The sequence below is a fragment of the Podarcis vaucheri genome, assembly GCF_965113315.1.
Source record: "Podarcis vaucheri genome assembly, chromosome: 5".
NCBI classification, from domain to species: Eukaryota; Metazoa; Chordata; class Lepidosauria; order Squamata; family Lacertidae; genus Podarcis; species Podarcis vaucheri.
This window is the reverse complement of record NC_138763.1, coordinates 56,642,621-56,661,104: the sequence shown is the minus strand read 5'-3', so window position 1 is coordinate 56,661,104 and position 18,484 is coordinate 56,642,621. Positions and strand designations below refer to the sequence as shown.

Genomic DNA, 18,484 nt, shown 5'->3' with positions numbered 1-18,484 from the left:
CTGGCGGGGGGGGGGAGGGATATCACAAATAAAATTTATAGCAGATAAAAGAACAGAAATAGAACTTGAAATGTCTGAGGGAATAAAAAACATTTTCCCTGGAGTCCAAAAGAGTGGTGTTAGCCCCCAGGTGTGCATCCTTTTGAGATGAAATTCCACAGCTAGAAGGCTACACCTGACAAACCTTTTCCCTAGAGGACAGTGCTGGAGACCTGGACAAGGGCATTGGCTGGTTATGGGAGAAGGTGCTTCTTTATAGGTCTGAAGTTGTTCAGGACCTTAACAAGCTAAGCACTGGCACCTAAGGGACACATTCACTTGTGGGCAACCTTCCAGGGACCACATGGGTGGGTGGGGCCAGAAGCAAGGTGGGTGGCGCAATGGATGCAACTCTCGCCTTTGTACAGTAGTTTACATTCCAAGCACACAAAAATCAGAGCCTACCCGCACTGCCTTCCATCTACTCTGCCTTCCATCTACTCAAGCAAAAAGTGTTATTACAGATCAATGACACATTACAGCCAGTCAAAAGCACTCGAGGTGGCCATGTAGTATTAGTTCATGGATAATCATGGCTAAACTATCTCCGTGCAGGAGCAGTTGCAGCTGGTGGACCAGTTATAGCTGCTAAGGTGCTGTGTGCCTCAGAAGCTACAAAGGACCTCAAGAGACAGAGCAGGGGACCTGCTGTTTCAGGGCAAGGTAATCCTATCCAGATATGGAAGTCTATGGTAGAGGCACGCATGACCAGGTCAGGTAACAGATTTCACAACTGTCTGCACAGCAGACATGTTGACCAACATAAATTTACAGTGGTACCTCGGGATGTGAACGGGATCTGTTCTGGAGCCCCGTTCGCATCCTGAAGTGAACATAACAAGCGACAGCACGTCTGCGCTTGGGTCACGTTTTTCCGCTTCCATGCATGTGCGTGACGTCATTTTGAGCATACGCGAGCGGCGAAACCCAGAAGTAACATGCTCCGTTACTTCCAGGTTGCCGTGGAGCACAACTCGAACACGCTCAACCCGAAGCACATTCAACCCAAGGTATGACTGTATTTATGTTGGGTGAATTTTCAAGCAAATATCTTGTATCAGTCTCTTCTAGATTGTGCCCTAAGAATTAAGTATATGAAGAAGTCGTCCTTGATCCTTGGTCTGAAAACTATGAGGAAACATTCCTGACAAATATGGATTAACAGTGACCAAATATGGATTAACAGTGACCAGGGTGCTTCTTAGCTTTTAAAATCCCATCCAACCGTCTCGTTTGTTCATTGCTTTGAAGATCAAGAACCCATGGCACTATTAGAACCTGAGTGTCTGGAAACTGAATGGTTTAACATTAAAAGCTGATGCACAGAACAGCAGCAGAGACAGAGGATTTTAACATTTCAGAACACCTTTGAGAGCTCCAAAGTATGAATAAAAGCTGTGGACACACACACAGTGTTAGTTGTTTTTTTTAAGAAAGGCTGACTATTTGACTCTGCCAAACTTAACTTCTGTATGGCAAGTACTCCTGTTTCGCTTGCTCTCTGCAGCTTCCTTTTTGCAATAACCCTATATCATCTGTTAAGAACTGAAAAATTGGATCACCTCAGAAAGTTATTACTCTTTCATCCTAGATTTTCTCCAGAGAGAGATCAGGAGCAGCCCTCAGATTTGTATGCTTTCCCATGCTATAACCCCATTTACACCCCCCCACACACACACATGGAAAGAGATTAACACTCAACTAGGAGTTCACATTCTGAACTATTGAAAATTAAACCCAGGCTCATTCCCTACCTCTCCCTGGAAACAATTGGGCAGGGGGAGGGGATAAGATCTATGTAGGTTATGTGAAATACAGTAGTCTAGTAGAGGATAAGAGTGTGAGCTATGAATCAATAAGTCCCATGTTCAGATTTTGCCCCCACCATTTATTCACTAGGCCACCTCAGACAAGCCTCATTCTTTCAGTCTCATCAGCAATATAGGATATATAAATACTTAACCTTACAGGGTTATTGGAAGAATTATACTCAAATAACACATGTGAAGGATTTGAACACTTGGAAATGTTAAGAGGGACGCGATGGCGCTGTGGTCTAAACTACTGAGCCTCGTGGGCTTGCAGATCATAAGGGAAGCAGTTCAAATCCCCATGGCGAGGTGAGCTCCTGTTGCTCTGTCCCAGCTCCTGCTAACCTAGCAGTTTTAAAGCATATCAGTGTGAGTAGATAAATAGGTACTGCTGCGGCAGGAAGGTAAAGAGCATTTCCGTGTGCTCTGGCACTCGTCACAGTGTTCTGTGTGCCAGAAGCGGTTTAATAATGCTGGCCAAATGAGCTGGAAAAGCTGTCTGCAGACAAACGCCGACTCCCTTGGCCTGAAAGAGATGAGCACCCCACCCCACAGTCGAATTCGACTGGAATTAACCATCCTGGCGCCCTTTACTTTTACAAATGTTAAGTATATTATATTTTAATGATTCCCCATGAGAATCTGTGCTGCTGGGAAAGTGCTTTATTTTAAAGGGCCAGAATCCTATATGTATGAGGAAATGGAAAGCAGGGAAAGTTCAGTTTATAATGGTACTGGCAGATTTCTGTTCTTGTAGAACAACCAAACCACATTCCTTATGTGCAGAGCAATCTGAGAACAATCCCATCACAAGCAGTTTCGGAAATTTAGAGATTATGGAGTATACTGGCATTCTGTCTAGCAAGGGAGCGTGTTTAAAGTCCCCCACACAAAGATGGATATTTTCACAGAAACTAAACTTCGTCCTTTCTAAGAATGAAAATTTGCATGAAACCCTGGGCAGCTCACCCATGCTGGGTGATACAATTGCTTGGTTTGAGGCTTCTTGGTTTTTCCTCGCCGCTGTTGTATGACTAGTTGAATCCTTTAATTGCAACAGCTACATTCTTATTCAAAAGTAATAACTTGCACAGTACACATCTGCTGTGCACTCGGTCTGTGGCACACTGTAATGACTGGCACTATTCTACTGAGCACACTAATCTTTTGAAATGCGTGAGACTGTGTTCATGCGGAGGCCAGACTAGATGGCCTAATTGTACAGGGCTTGGGTTTGCTGAAGTCGATACAAATTAGGTCAGTGACACAAGCAGCCAGGATGGTAGATGCTGGGGGGGGGGGCCTTGAAGAAAAATGTTATTGAAAATGTGTAATAATAAAGTGGTTCTTAAAACAAAAAAAGTTTTAAGAATTCTCACTGCTGTGCCTTATCATGAAGCTATATGCTGAAAACCCCTTTCCCTCTAATCACATTTATTTCCTTTTAAAGTATTTGGGTCAGGAATATTAGCGTGAGGACAAAGAAATTCATTCAGACGTTTTAGTATCCTGCTGGGGCTATGAGGCTCAAGCCAGGCAGTGTACATATGGCTTTTACAGTGTGACACAAAACACATTCCTTTAGTGTCAAAACCTTGTTCACCTTTTAGGCAAAAAAGGAAAAGGGGAAAAAAGACACCTTACTGTACAAGAATAATACGCTGAAACCCAGTCTGTGTCATGAAAAGACATAGCTCCTTTACTCCAGTAATCAGCTGTATATTAATATTATGTTCTTAAGTTAAAGACCATCATAGAAGTACAGAGTTGGAAGGGATCACAAGGGTCATTCAATCCAAGCCCCTGCAAATGCAGAAATCTTTTGCCCAATGTGGGGTTCAAACCCATGACCCTGAGATCAAGAGTCTCATGCTCTACTGACTGAGCTATTTGTCATACAGGAACAGGAGCACAAGGAAGCTGCCTTTTATCAGATTACTGGTTCATCTAGCTCAGTACTGTCTACAATGACTGGAGCAGACAGGGACCCTTCCCAGTTCTACCTGGAGATGCTGAGGAATGAACCTGGGACCTTTTGTTAATTTGCTTGTCTAATTGTTACTACAGTGGTGCCCTGCAAGACGAAATTAATTCGTTCCGCAAGTTTTGTCGTCTAGCGAATTTTTTGTCTTGCGAATCACGAAATCCCATAGGAATGCATTGAAAATCAATTAATGCGTTCCTATGGTCAAAAAAAGTCCAAACAAAGCCAAATTTGGTACAACAACAGTTTATTAACTGCTCTTTAAAGTCACACATACTGTAAAGAGCAGTTCAAAAATTGAAGGGAAAATAAATTAACTTTATAAACAAAACATGTCTTTGTTTTTAGACAAAGGAAACAAAGTCGTGAGACGTTTTCGTCTTGCAAAGCAAGCCCATAGGGAAATTCGTCTTGCGAGGCAAATCAAAAACGGAAAAACCTTTCGTCTAGCGAGTTTTTTGTCTTGTGAGGCATTCGTCTTGCGAGGTACCACTGTATTGCCATTTGTATTCTGCTCATCTTCTCAGAGAAGCAATGGATTACATTCATCAAGACACCATCAAAATCAGGACTCCATCATGATGCATGAAGCACGATATACATGTTTTTCAAGCTGTATATCACATGCATTGGGCTGCTGAGGTACGCAAGGGCTGCCTGATCTGACCAGCTCTAGTTGTAAGTAACTCCAGCTCACAACACCAGGGCAGCTGCACAGCAACAGGAATGCACATCAGAGCAGAACTGCAAGAGTCAGCAATTCAGTGATGGGGAGATGTGGCAGCCCAGCTCTGTTGGACTCAGAAAATCCATAAGCTCAGTAGCTTTGATGACTTCCCAAAATAAGTTGTGGGCATTTGAAAATCAGAATGTCAACCTGGTGAATATGCATCCGGTTCCCTACAGGGAGAATTCTGGAATCCAAAACCCCTTGCAAGGAAAAACACGCAGACAGTGAATTATGAGTCTTAATTATGGGGTGGTATCTATTACTCATTTCTGCTGCATCTACTTTGTGTCCCCATCGTGCACCAAATTGTCCATAGCAGCTGCATCATAAAACAAGACTACAATCCAAGTCTATATTTATTGGATTCCTTTGTCAGCCATACACCAAGAAAGAGAAAATATTTCAGTGTTCCCAACAGTACCCAAGCTCCATTAAAAGCTGGCCTTTCCTACAACTCTAGAGAGAAATAATGGACAAAAGGTAATAAATCCTGTTGTCTTATTCTCATCTGTCACTTTCAAACTTGATTCCTCCTAAAGATGCATAAATTAAAAATGGGTTCCCAGAATCCATTACAAAATAAAATATAATATAATACAAATAATGTTCAGCCTGTGTTCATCTTTGGATGTTGCTGGTGAAGGGTAGCAATATATGCAACAATATGATAGTGCAGAAAGAATTAAATGCCGAGTTGACATTTTCAGTGACAACACCTGATTTAATGTTGCATGTAACCCAGAAGTTCAGAGCTTTTGTGCTTTTTTAAATGCTATTGGATTAGGCTCTCCAATTAAAAAGATGCAGGCACACAATTATTTATTTGAGAGAAACAATATATATAAATTTACCTACGCGCTCTCCCAATAGTGATGCTGTATCCCTTGATAGAGCATTAGTTACCCTATGACTTCCTTTTTCACCTCATGATGAACAGAAGAGCTGACCTAAGTCTGACCTATATAAACTGATGGGTCAGTAATTTATCAGGTGCCATTTAAAGCCATGTGATTAACTCATTCCCATTCTTCTTGCTGGGAACTGCCTCACACCCACCTTTTAGCAGCCACCCTCCTTCAGAAGTCGGGGAAGTATATTCATTTCACCATTATGGCACAGGAATCCATTTGGCCGATAGGTCCTTTGGGGCATTTTTTTTTTTGTCTTCACTATTAACTATTAATGGCCTGCTATCATACCATTGTAAGGCTTTTCAGTGACAAGATCATCTATCCTATGATTAAATCAAGCGTCGCAATGAGCCCACACTGTGAGTGGGAGACGGAACTGCAAAGCCAGCCACAATGTCTAGACAATGGTGGTAAGAAAAACAACAGCAAAGAGGTAACAAAGGAAATGCCTGAGCTTGATGGTGAAATTAAGGAGCTTTTCAAATATTATCCATGCTCGTGCAATTCCTTTCCATTGCAAGCAAAATTGTTGCTGGGTTTTGTACATTTATGCATTTCCTTGGCTTCCCTTGGCAAAATAAAACATGGCACTCATCCGTGCTGGAATCCTACAGTACTTGTTACATACCTCTCAAACTGTGTCACAGCTGCCTAAAAATGGAGTTGCCGGAGTCGTTTTACTCAAAAAGAAATTAAATTTTAGGGCAGTGCTTAAGGCACCTGACTCCCCAGATTCAAAAGAGAATTAGGGGTGTATCATCCAGAAGCCATGAACACAGCAAACTGCTATTTACAGGTAATAAGGTGGAACTTGTTTTAGGAGTATGAGGTGTGTTTTTTTAATGACCTTTTTAAGACAAAGATGGCACCAGGTGACCCATCCTCTGACGAGACACACACTTCATTCAGTGAAACACTTGCAAGCTCTTCTTAGACCCAGGCTGCAAGTCTGTTTATAGCTTGCTTTCTTACCAGTTTAATTGCTAAAAAGCAGCTGTGGTTGATCTTATCAGAGAACAATTTCATTATGGTTTAATCTGGTCAGCGGGCTTCTCTCTAGCCATGAAATACAGGCACTCTGGTATAACAGGCAGGCCTTAGTATAATTTCCCTGCTTCTTTTCTTTCCAGAGCTATATAGCATTATTAGAGCTGAAGCTATTTATATCCTATTAGCAGCTTCAAAGAATTATGACACTGCATGCTGGGTAAAATGCACATCCAAGTACATTCAATAAAGTCTCCAGGTGTATTTATTCTTATTCTTTTAACTCCAGTTATCTCCCTACTTTTGGATTTTCCCAGTTACATTTTAGAAGCTTTCTTTTAAAGGGACATATTTATTAGACTTATCACAACAAAGCTAAATAATAAAAGGCTTTTTTCCTTCTGTTGTTTCCTATGTCTGATCAAAATAATAATCAGGCCTATCTCTGTAGTCCTGGGTTTAAAAACTGGCACCAAGAAATGCAAGAAGAATGTGCTTCCATTTAGCAAATAACTGCCCTTCTACTACAAGTTAATCAGTCCAAAATACCTAACACTCCCTTGGTCATATTCACAGAATTTAGAATCCACAATGGGAAAAGGACAGAGAAAACCTCACATCACTACCACCCTTAGTGCATACAATCCAGGTGGCTAAAGGGCAGTAAAGGTAAAGGTAAAGGGACCCCTGACCATTAGGTCCAGTTGCAGACGACTCTGGGGTTGCGGCGCTCATCTCGCTTTACAGGCCGAGGGAGCTGGTGTTTATTCGCAGACAGTTTTTCTGGGTCATGTGGCCAGCATGCCTAAGCCGTTTCTGGCACAACAGAACACCGAAACCAGAGCAGTGCATGGAAACGCCGTTTACCTTCCCGCCAGAGCGATACCTATTTACCTACTTGCACTTTGTGCTTTCGAACTGCTAGGTTGGCAGGAGCTGGGACCGAACAACAGGAGATCACCCCGTTGCAGGGATTCAAACCGCCGACCTGCCAATCAGCAAATCCAAGCGGCACAGTGGTTTAAACCACAGCTCAGTAAGTGACGATAAACTCTTCCGTACTGAACACATTGAATGCTTACACCGCCTCTTCTTTTTTTTTTAGACAGGAAATAATCCCACAATAATTAGCCAACTGTAAGCAGCATCTTCTTTGGTGCCCCATCTGTTCTAAAAATGGGAAGCTCCTATGTTTGATAGCAAGCTGCTGCCAGAGGCTACCCATGCTTAGCTTTCATAGGCAGTCTTTCCAACCAGGAAGAGAACATAGGAAAGCAGATTCTGGCTCTCCTGCTCTTTCGAGAGGCTCTTGTGCTAGGAAACATCAAGTTTTCTAATGCCCAAAGTACATGAGGCATTAAAGGTGTAATCACATTTAAACATGTTTAGGGGTTTTGTTTGTTTGCTTTTTTAAGCAGCTGCTGAGCAGGGAGATGATCAGGATCCAGAGCATGATGTGTAGGAAAGAGAAATGCTCCGCTCGCTCCCACCCAAAATTGTGCTATTTCCCATGGTGAGGAAGCTGCAGGGGTGGTTTTAATTGGAATTATGAAGAAGAGTTTGGATTTGATATCCCGCTTTATCACTACCCGAAGGAGTCTCAAAGTGGCTAACATTCTCCTTTCCTTTCCTCCCCCACAACAAACACTCTGTGAGGTAAGTGGGGCTGAGAGACTTCAGAGAAGCGTGACTAGCCCAAGGTCACCCAGCAGCTGCATGTGGAGGAGCAGGGACGTGAACCCGGTTCCCCAGATTACGAATCTACTGCTCTTAACCACTACACCACACTGGCACAGGAGGAAAGGATTAAGCCCATGTCCCTACACATCAGTCACAATCCTGATCATGGCTCTTAAGAAAGAAAGAAAGAAAGAAAGGACAAAAATTAAAAAAATAATAGACAAAAGAAAAAATGAAGACAGACACAATAAACCATACACTTAACATTATGTGTAGTTTGGGTGTAACCTCCCCACTGCCATCCAAGACCATAAACTTGGTTCTTATGGCCACTTCTATGGCATCCCTGCTAGTCTCCATATACAAGCTTTATCAAAGAAAACCCCAAACTCCTCACCATTCCAATGACACTTTACCCACGTCTTCCATTTCTCAGTTGAGTGTGCAGTTCTGGCAGATGTATCTGTCTGGATCTGGAAAAGCTACAGTGAATTATGTTTCTGTGAGCCAGGAGGTTGAGAGACCACATTCCGATCCCTTGTTCTTTGAGACTTGCTGGATAATGATTCTGTGTTTTCTACAGAGACCAAAAGGAAATCCTCTCTAAATTCATTTCAGAATGTGTTCCTTTTAGGAAGTATGTAACTACAGAAGGGTGTAGCTTTTATCTGTTTTTACAACTGCCTGCAAAATTGAATTATCTTTCCCTTGGAAGCAGCCAAGCAATTTGTTTATTTGAGATAAGGCTGAAGCAGGGAGCATGGCAAGAAGTCTCTTCCCCTTTTGTCCATTAATTCCCCCACCGCAGCTTGCACCTGCATTGCTCCCGCAGTAAGTAGCATATCAGGTGACTATTTAACAGCTTATACTAGAAAGCAAAATGTGCAGGGCTTGCAGTTTTCCATTCTGAGGGGAAAGGGGGCTCTCCTCAAATAAATCAAGTTTTACTGAGATAGGAAGGAGAGGCCTATTTTACTGCAATGCAATTCTATTAGAAATAGCACTGGCTTCCTTGTGCTCAACAAAGCAACACAGGCGCTGGTCTCCAGAGAAGGCTTCCTATATAATTTCAGCATAAATATGCTTGCGAGACGTGGAGATATCACAGCTACCCAGAAAAAGATAACAATCAAATTCTGCAATTAAACTGATGCTTCCCCATCCATAAATGATATTGGGGGTTTAAACTGGTGAACTCAAGGCCACGTTAATGTGCCACAGAAGCAATTTTTAGTAGTACTCCTACCCCCAAGGACATCTGCTACAATGCAACAGTACATTTCTCTCCACAGCCAGCAGTTTGAGAAATAGTACGCTTGCAAGTCCAAACTCTGAAAGAGCTCCTGTATCTGTAATTGTAGCCTACAGAAGAAAGAAGTGTCTTTGACTCTTGGAAGGGTGCCTGGCAATGGTGGGGGATGCTGGACCCCTCAGTATTGGGGGGCTGGCCCCCTCTGCTTCAAAATACTGAGGGGGCTGAAGCCCCTTGAGCCCCATATACCCAGCACCGCTATTTTTAACTGGTCACTTTTTACCTACTCTTAACAGATTAATAGACATATTTTTACCCTGCTATTGCTTATTTATGTTACTGTTGTAGTAACTGGTTCCTTTTAATATATATACATATTTCTGTTGTTGTTTATCGTTGGCAATGGGGATTTGACATGGAAAGGTGTGACACAACTTTAATGCATAGCAATGTGAGTTACACCCTATCATGTAAGCTACTTACTAGGGCATATGAAAGAGTATATACAAACCAGAAGTCAACAGATTTGTTTTTCAACAGACAGGAAAATCATTAATAACCTAAAGTAGGAAAGGCAAAAAAATGAAATGTAGGTATGTTTTAAAAATATGGCTGTGTCCCTCAGCTCTAGAAAGCATCTTAATTGCAGCTGAATGCTTCAGGAAGTGAAGGGGTGACTTTCAAATCTCCCCTTTTCTTGCCACCTTCCATGCTGTTTCAGGGTCTGTAGCCTCTAGATAGAATGGATGGTGCAGGTGATGGGGTGGAGAGAAGCAAAAAACCTCCCCCAACTGCAGACAAAGAAGGCTCCACTAGATGGAAGAGGTTTCCATGGGTGGAGGAACACAATTAGATACCACCCTACATTTCAGTTTTTCTAGGATTTCATGCCATGCTTGCTTTTGAGAGACAGGATGCTATTTGTGATACTGCTCTTATTAAACAAACTGAGCCCTGTTTAAGAGCCATTGAGCTGAAATACTCAAAACATAAGTGGGCCATTTCGCACAAAACACTAAGCCGTAGTTCAGCATTAAATGCACAAACCTCAGGCTCATGTGCTGGCTCTCCCTTGTGGCTACACCAGAGGAGGACAAGTGAGTGGCAGTGTGCAAGCCTGAGACTCACACAGATAATGCTAAATCATGGTTTAGTCCTGGCCCAATTCACATGTCACGTTAAACCCTAGTTAAAAAATAAACTACGGTTTAATGTGAACACTCAGAATGCTGCTGAAAAGTTCTTGCCCTGCTCTTTCCACACTCTTGCACCACCAGGAATAAAGGCAGATTCTGGATTGTTTTATCATCCACCTTCACACAAACCACAACTAGTAACCGAGGGTTGTTTTTGCTTATACAGTGGTGCCTCGCAAGATGAAAAGAATCCGTTCTGTGATTCTCTTCGTCTAGCGGTTTTTTCGTCTTGCAAAGCAAGCCCATTGACAGATTAGCGGCTTTTAGCGGCTGCTCTGCTGATCGGATCAGCTGATAAGCGGCTTAGCAGCTTAGAAAAGGGGGGGGAGGGGAAAAAACCAGCAGGAACTCGCAATACATTGTCGTCTTGCGAAGCAAGCCCATAGGAAATTCGTTTTGCGAAGCACCTCCAAAATGGAAAACTCTTTCGTCTAACGAGTTTTCCGTCTTGCAAGGCATTCGTCTTGCGGGGCACCACTGTAGCTTGTGGTTTATTTGGAAATAAATCATGAGTCTATTTCTGGACAACAAAAGAAGCCAGACTCTGGCTTGTTTGCCAGCAATGCAAAAGCGATGAAGGACCAGAGGGATAACTTTTCAGCTCATTCACATTGAAGCATACTTTGCTTTTAACTTTGTTTTTAATATGGCATGTGCACTTGGTGAACCACTACTTTCTGCTGCTCCTGTGTGGTGTTATTTGTTGACAAAAATTCAGGCGCTATTTAGATCCATATTTCAAAAGTCTGTTTGGGAAATTATTCTGAGCACTGCAGCATAAGCAACACAAAAGAGCTGCCGTGCAAATCTCCTCATGTGATTTCTTAAAAAAATTCCAGATTACAATTTGATAGGGGTGTTCCAAGTCTGGTGAGTTTCCTATATTTAAATCACTTCAGTGTGGGGGGAAATAGTGCTTGCTACTATGTCCTGGTGGCATGGATGGTTTTATTGGTATGCTGTCTTAATATATACACTGGTACCTCTAGTTGCAGACACGATCCATCCCGGGGTGCCGTTCGCACCCCAAAAAGTCTGCAACTAGAGCAGCGCTTCTGCGCAAGCGTAGAGCGCGATAGAGTGCTTATGCGCATGCTCGAAGCGTGCAGAACACTTCTGCACGTGCACACGCGGTGGAACCTGGAAGTATACACTTCCGGGTTTGCTGCGTTCACAACCTGAAAAGCTGCAACATGAAGCAAACACACCAAGATATATGACTGTAACATACTCCTATCTCCAGAGAGGCGTTTGTGTTTATGAATGCACATTTAGCTATATTAATAAGATCTGGTAGTTCCCCAGCAGTGGGACTACCTCAACCATGGTTTCCTTTGTCTAGTCTAGCTGAACTAACGTTTTATAGCTTTTTAAAATAATAATAATAAAATGGTTCACACAAACCCACGTCAAACTTCTATATATTACATTGACTAAAGACCTGCAACAATAACAACTGACCAGCCTACAATATGGGACTCCTAATTATCTCAATTGCCGGATGTGTCTTTGTCATTAAAGCTGCAGACACAATTTCATCAAGAGACATTCATCCTGATGGCAGCGTGACAACAGCTGCAACAATGGACCACTGAAAAGCCATCTCTCTCTAAAATATGCAGCACATCTGCAGAAGTCTCTTAAGAGATGGGAGGAAATAACCAAGCTATATTTAGAATATACATCAGTGTCCAGAACAAGAAAATACTCACCAGGAGGATACTTAACCACTCGTTCTCCATATCTTTACAAAAATAATATTCAAGGGCCCTTGAGTCACAGCAGCATTCTGTTAAATGAACTGCAACAATGAATCAGATCTCTCTCAGGATCTGCTTTCTCGAGTTTTAACCTAATGTACCTCTTAGGCCTTCTGCTTCTCAGCCTGTTCACAAAACACGAGGATTTTGTAAGAGAAAAAGCTCAAACCTTTCACAACAGAATGAAATATACGGTGCTGAAGCACATTGACTAATTTGCACTCCTTTGTAAGAGCTAAGAATGGCATCTTTTACTGACAACTCTGACTTTACTTTTCCCCACAACCAAAATACTTGCAGCATTACAGGCAAGAGCACTGAACTAAGATGGACAGCTGTCCATGGCATAATGAATGTGATACCTAGTTCCACCTCTGTTATCTTAATTTGCCTTGCCCAGACTCTCTTGCCACTGACATATCTGTTCCAGAAACAAGCTGAAATCTTAGTTTTAGATATTAGGCAACCATCTAAGCCTGCCATCAAACATTCCAATGGAGGCAAAGCCAGACTTAGGTTGTGCTTATGCCCCATTGAAATAAATGGGCCATTTCGCTGTGCCTAAGGAATGGGGAGGGGAATATTTATGGGAATCAGGACTGGGGAGGGAAAGAGACAAATTTCGTCTCTTCTGATTCCAATATTAATTGAACAAACACCCTGCACATTAAAGAAAAGCAAGAGATGTAGCTGCCCAGAAGAATGGAATGCAGTAGTGCTGGAGTAGGAGATGATGATGATGATGATGATGATGATAATAATAATAATAATAATAATAATAATAAAAACAACCACTCACAAGAATAGGTTGCATTTGTATATTCCTCCCCTCTTCTGTTGGCCACAGAAAATGGCAAGTTTTGCTCTCCCCCCCCCATTATCCAAATTCAATTTCTCACATAAACATAGTAAATGTAACCACAGCCAGCAAGTGATGTACTCAATGATCTTTAGATTTTTGGAGGCGGGGTTTGTTTCTGCAAAGAAACAATTTTCAATTGATTTACAGATGCCTCTCCACTAGTCTGGAGTAACAAAACAATTAGCAAATGCAATAATGGCCGCTGGTTTTTTTTACTAGAATACATGAAAGGCCAGGCAAGGGGTTTCTTTGATCCTAACTGCGCTCGAACTAAACCTCATTGTATTTACCACTAGGAGCCTTGTCAAGCTGTTACAGAAGCTTAAAACTACCCACAGGAGGGCAGACTTCCAATTTTAGATTTTTAAAAAATTCATTTTAAAAATCAGGGAGAAGCTTGACAATCAAAAAGATGTGCCCTATTGTAATGGTTCCCAAGACTTCCCTTATCTTGATTTCCAAGATCATAACCTGGTAGACCCTGTATAACAGAAGTTCTCTTTTCTAACAAATTATTATTATTTACTTCTCTTATGAATTTAACCCATTAATGGTTAAAAGTTAACCCCTGTACTCCAGTAGTAAAGTGAATGACAGGGAGAGTCTTATTATGAAAATGCAGAATCCTCATACACGGATGCTGAAAATAGTAACTGAAGCTTAGCCAAAATGTACCTGAGTCCTATGGCACATAGTGACTTCCTTACACACCAACAATAACAGTTATGGCATTGAAGTAATTGTATAAATCTGACTTTGGGTGAAGGATTACATGAACAACCCCTTTATCACGATGTAGCTCAACAGTGCCACCTGGAGCTTATGAGATTTTGGACCTCTACCTTTAAGCATAAACAAGCACATTCTGGCTTTGAATAAGCATCCAGGAGAAATTCAGCTCTTTTACACAATGGCCTGAGCCGGCCAGGAATTTGGTAATGCAATGTAATGGAAGTGTAATGAGCCTCTTGGTAATTTTCTGGTTGGCCAAAGAGAACATGGACATCAGAGATGGGGCATATTTTGCCACTGGGCCAAACCGCAACCCACCAAGGTCTGAGCTGAGATAGCTCAGTTGGCAGAGCATGGGACTCAGGCCCCACATGGGGGGGGGAGATTCCTGCATTGCTGGGGATTGGACTAGATGACCCACATGGTTCCTTACAACTCTGCAAGTCTATGATTCCATTTCCCATAAATAAGGGAGGCTTTATTCTCAGTCTTCCTGGAGAAATCTGATCTTATATACCTTGGGTTACATATGCTTCAGGTTATGTCAGCATCTGCTAACCCAGAAATAGTATCTTGGGTTAAGAACTTTGCTTCAGGATGAGAACAGAAATCGTGCTCCGGCGGCGCGGCAGCAGCAGGAGGCCCCATTAGCTAAAGTGGTGCTTCAGGTTAAGTACAGTTTCAGGTTAAGAACGGACCTCCATAACAAATTAAGTTCTTAACCCGAGGTACCACTATATATGCTTTAAGCCACCCAGAGTGGCTGGGGAAACCCAGCCAAAAGGGCGGAGTATCATCACCATCATCATCAACAACAACAACATTATCAGGAGTCTATATGTGAAGAGTTGTCCATTTAAAGGAGTCCTCTGCTTGGTCCAATTCTAACTTAAAGATCAAGAGTCATGAGAAAGGCAGGCAGATGCCATTTTGCTGCCCCATCAACAATTAACACCTGGAGAGCAGACTGAACAGGCACAGAGGGCACAGTTTTCTCCTATATGGTGAGATGTGCTTTATTTCTATTAAAATTATAGGATTATTTATAAACGGAATTTATCAGCATATGCAACCTTTATATAAATGTCTACCTTATTTTGTCCTCTTTTTTTGGTGATGCAGAAGTGGTCAGAAATGAAACTTTCCTCTTGGATAACTCTTGGCAGAGGACACTTACCCTAGGGTGAAGTTTGTTTTTCATAGGGCAATTGCCACAACAATTATGCAGTTATGCAGCATTCTGGGAGACAGGAGAAAACGTAATGTGCATGAATGAAAAAGGCACATGAATCTGCATTACAACCAGGACCTTGGGAGCAGCAAGAATGAGACAACTTGATGTATCAGAGTTTTCTGTTCACAAGCTTTCATAGGGCGGTTGAATAAGGCAGCTCTTGTGTCATGCATACTGTGATTTATCTAAATGGCTAAGATAAAATACTCCAGCCCAGGATGACTCAGGAAAGCCTTTAGATCAGTGGTCCTCAACCTTTTTTGGGGTCATAGAATCCTTTGAGAATTTGATAACAGCTGAAGCCCATCCGTAGACCACAGGTTAGGAGTGTTTTTAAAAACAAACGTATTTTTCTATACTACATAAATCAGATGTTGGACTACAACTCCCATCATCCCTGACCACTGACTATGCCAGCTGCAGCTTGTTCAGAGTTGTAATCCCACATCTGAAGGGCCATAGGTTAGCCACCCCTGACACAGAGGTGTCTTTTAGTCTAAAATCAAGATTTCAGCTTTTGTAAGAGGGCCTAAATAGATTCAGAGGTGAAGAGAAAACTTTCTTTCCCTCATGTTAAGCATCACAATATAATTGCGATTTGTGAAGAGATGTAAACAGTAAAAATGAGGCTGCTTTAAAATTCCCAGTGCTTGTCATTATTTTCAGATATAGAAGAAGCCAGTTGCTTATTGTAATAGCAGTAAGGTGTTGTGCACTGAAGGCTCTGCACAAACATTAATAAAAACAGCGGTGTTTTGACTGCTGCCCTCATGTTGTTCTGGTGCTGAAGGCCTTATTCATTCAATATGGCTTCTGCTGGCAGAAGGCGTCAAATAAGTATGTGAGCCTTTCACTGTGCAGGAAGCCCTTTGATAAATACTTCTCAATGAGTTCCCAACACAACTGCTAAAATTAAGGATGAAGGTGAAAAAATGTTGACCTTCATTCTGATTCTTTACACTGCTCAATAATAGGCTTATGCCAAAGGAAAGGATTTCAAAAAAAAGAAGTAGTAGTAATTTGGCACATTTAAAGTTACACGGACCTTGCTGAACAGCTACAGTACTCCAGTCAGGCTGTTATCATCTTGCCTTTAGGATACAACTGCACAAACTGTATCTACCAGTACTCCCAACTCTAAAGATTCTTCCCAAGTACAATGAAAAAGAAAGGAGTTGGGTTTTTTAAATTTAAAAAATGCAATAAAGTAGGTGTTACACTTAAAATGAATTGATTGAGCTCATCTTTGGCACCAGGTGACACGGATTAAGACATCGCCCCAAAACAATGCATATTGAAGATGCACTAATTGCAGGACATACTGAGTAATCCAGGCCTATCTATACACCTGAAAGAAGAAAAGGCCCTTCTAAGATGGTCAATTAAAAACCAGAGTCTGGTATATTTGATTAAATTTGCAGCATGAGAAAACAGATACTTGGTGAAATGAACTGATAAATCCATACGTGTGTGTGTGTGTGTGCACCCATCCAAACTAAAGATGACAAATCAATTTAAATCCTAGGAAGTACAAGCCTGCTTTTATATTCATGAACAAAACTCTCTATTTTACCCTTGCTGAGGAAGCTGAATATATCATTTTGAAGGAAAATCAGAAATTGTAAGGTGTTTAAAAAAATAAACCACCAATGATCTAGACACATGGGATGTGAATGGGGAGAAAGCTCAGGGTGGAGGGAAGGAAAGCCCTGGAAACACAGTGAAATCAACCTACATGCTGTGCATTTTAAATAGAGGCATTTTTCACTGAAAATGGTGATGGGCTTGATTGATTATGTCTGCGGAATGTATAAGAAGCAAACAAATGGGTACACACAGCAACTGCAGTGAACAATATAAAAGGACTCAAGATGCATTCCTCTTACCAAAATTCCTACATGCTACCCAAGCATTTTTAAAAATCATTTTTTAAAAAAATCAGTGTTGAAACCTGATGAAACCTGAGCTGTGTCTTGAATCAGCCAGAATGCACAGAATTACACAAAGACTGTCAACGTGAGGCAGCCTCTTTAAACAGATCCCTATAGCTACTCGCTAACGTTTCGGTCCCTGCTGCTGTACAGGAGGAAGGAAAGGTGGAAAGCAATTCCATACTTACATGGCCTCGGATGGCTCCCGAATCAGGCTACTTGTCTGTGCCTGCTGCAGAGACTGAGACCCTCCCATCCTCAGCGTGCCCTTGTGCTGGAGCTAGCAGCAAGCCGGGCCAGCTTCCTCCTTAATTCCACCAGCAAAAAGCCCAGGGAGATCGGACCGGAGAGGCTGCAATGCTGCAGTGCAGATGAAAACAGCTGCTTGCATCAGGGGCAGCAGCAGCCGACACACTTTAAACGGCAGCTTCTCTTCTCTGAACTGTTGCCAGGTTCCTTTCCTGACACCCCCCCCAACCCCCCACCCGTCCCCCTCTTCCGTTTCTCTTCCTCTTCACTCAAAAGAAAATTGATTGAGAATAAATAAATGTGCCGGCTATTGTGTGATGCAACCAGCAACGTTGAGGCTAGATACTGGGCAAGTGTCTTTTAGAAAAAAACGAGGTCTATGGCTATTCCAAATGGCTTGAGAGAGATGGGGGGGGGAGAAAAAGAAAAATTAAGACCCTCCCTTTAAAGCACACATTGTCAGCTACTGTGGATCCCTAAGGACTCCCAGGCAGGACCATTGCATTGTGTTGACTCAGCTGATTTGAAATGCAAATCTGTTTGCATGCCACATCCTGCATGTGCCTCTCTATTTTGACAGCAAGCACCCGCATATATTTCAGAACAGTAAACAATAGAGGAGATTCATATGTAGGATTGTTTAAAGCCTTGTTTCCCTCCCCGCATTTTCAAACAAAAGAGCTCATCCCTCTTTCAGGAATGGAATCTTCCACCAGGAAAGTAGGGAGAACATGAAGAGCCAAAGTAAACAAGGCAATGTGTGAGTATAGAGGGGAGCAGATTGGTACAGAGATATTATTATATTTAATCTTGCTTAAAGGCAAGATGACAGGGTGACAAGGAACTGGGGCTGCAGAGGCAGGGGGGAGATACTGAGTAAGAAGATTCACTGATGAATTAATCTAGTGAGTGCAGTAGCTGGATAGTCAGAAGGCTACGAGAGCTGAATCTTTTAAGAGAGCAGCCTAATTTCACAGAGACCATGACCGTTTGATTATTGTTTCCATGCTTCTCTCTCTCTTGTCGAGTTTGACAATAGAAGATACCACTGCACATTTCATGCTACCATGTCTGGCCAAATAAAAATAAAAATCAGGTGCCCCCCCCTCTCTCACTCACTCACCCA

General features: G+C 42.1%; 1 protein-coding gene across 12 annotated transcripts in view; it reads right to left on the bottom strand.

Annotated features, from left to right (window-relative positions):
• TACC2 (transforming acidic coiled-coil containing protein 2) overlaps positions 1–18,484 on the bottom strand; it is a 154,955-nt gene that overhangs the window by 50,912 nt on the left and 85,559 nt on the right. The window contains exon 1 of one of the 12 annotated variants that reach the window (XM_082222730.1): positions 17,298–17,535. The exons of 10 other annotated variants lie outside the window; for them this stretch is intronic. In XM_082222730.1, coding sequence (XP_082078856.1) covers positions 17,298–17,365 — 68 coding nt within the window. In that variant the 5' untranslated portion in view covers positions 17,366–17,535. Of the gene's footprint in view, positions 1–17,297; positions 17,536–18,484 lie in introns of those variants that run through there. One more of the 12 variants, XM_082222731.1, reaches the window with a different exon arrangement.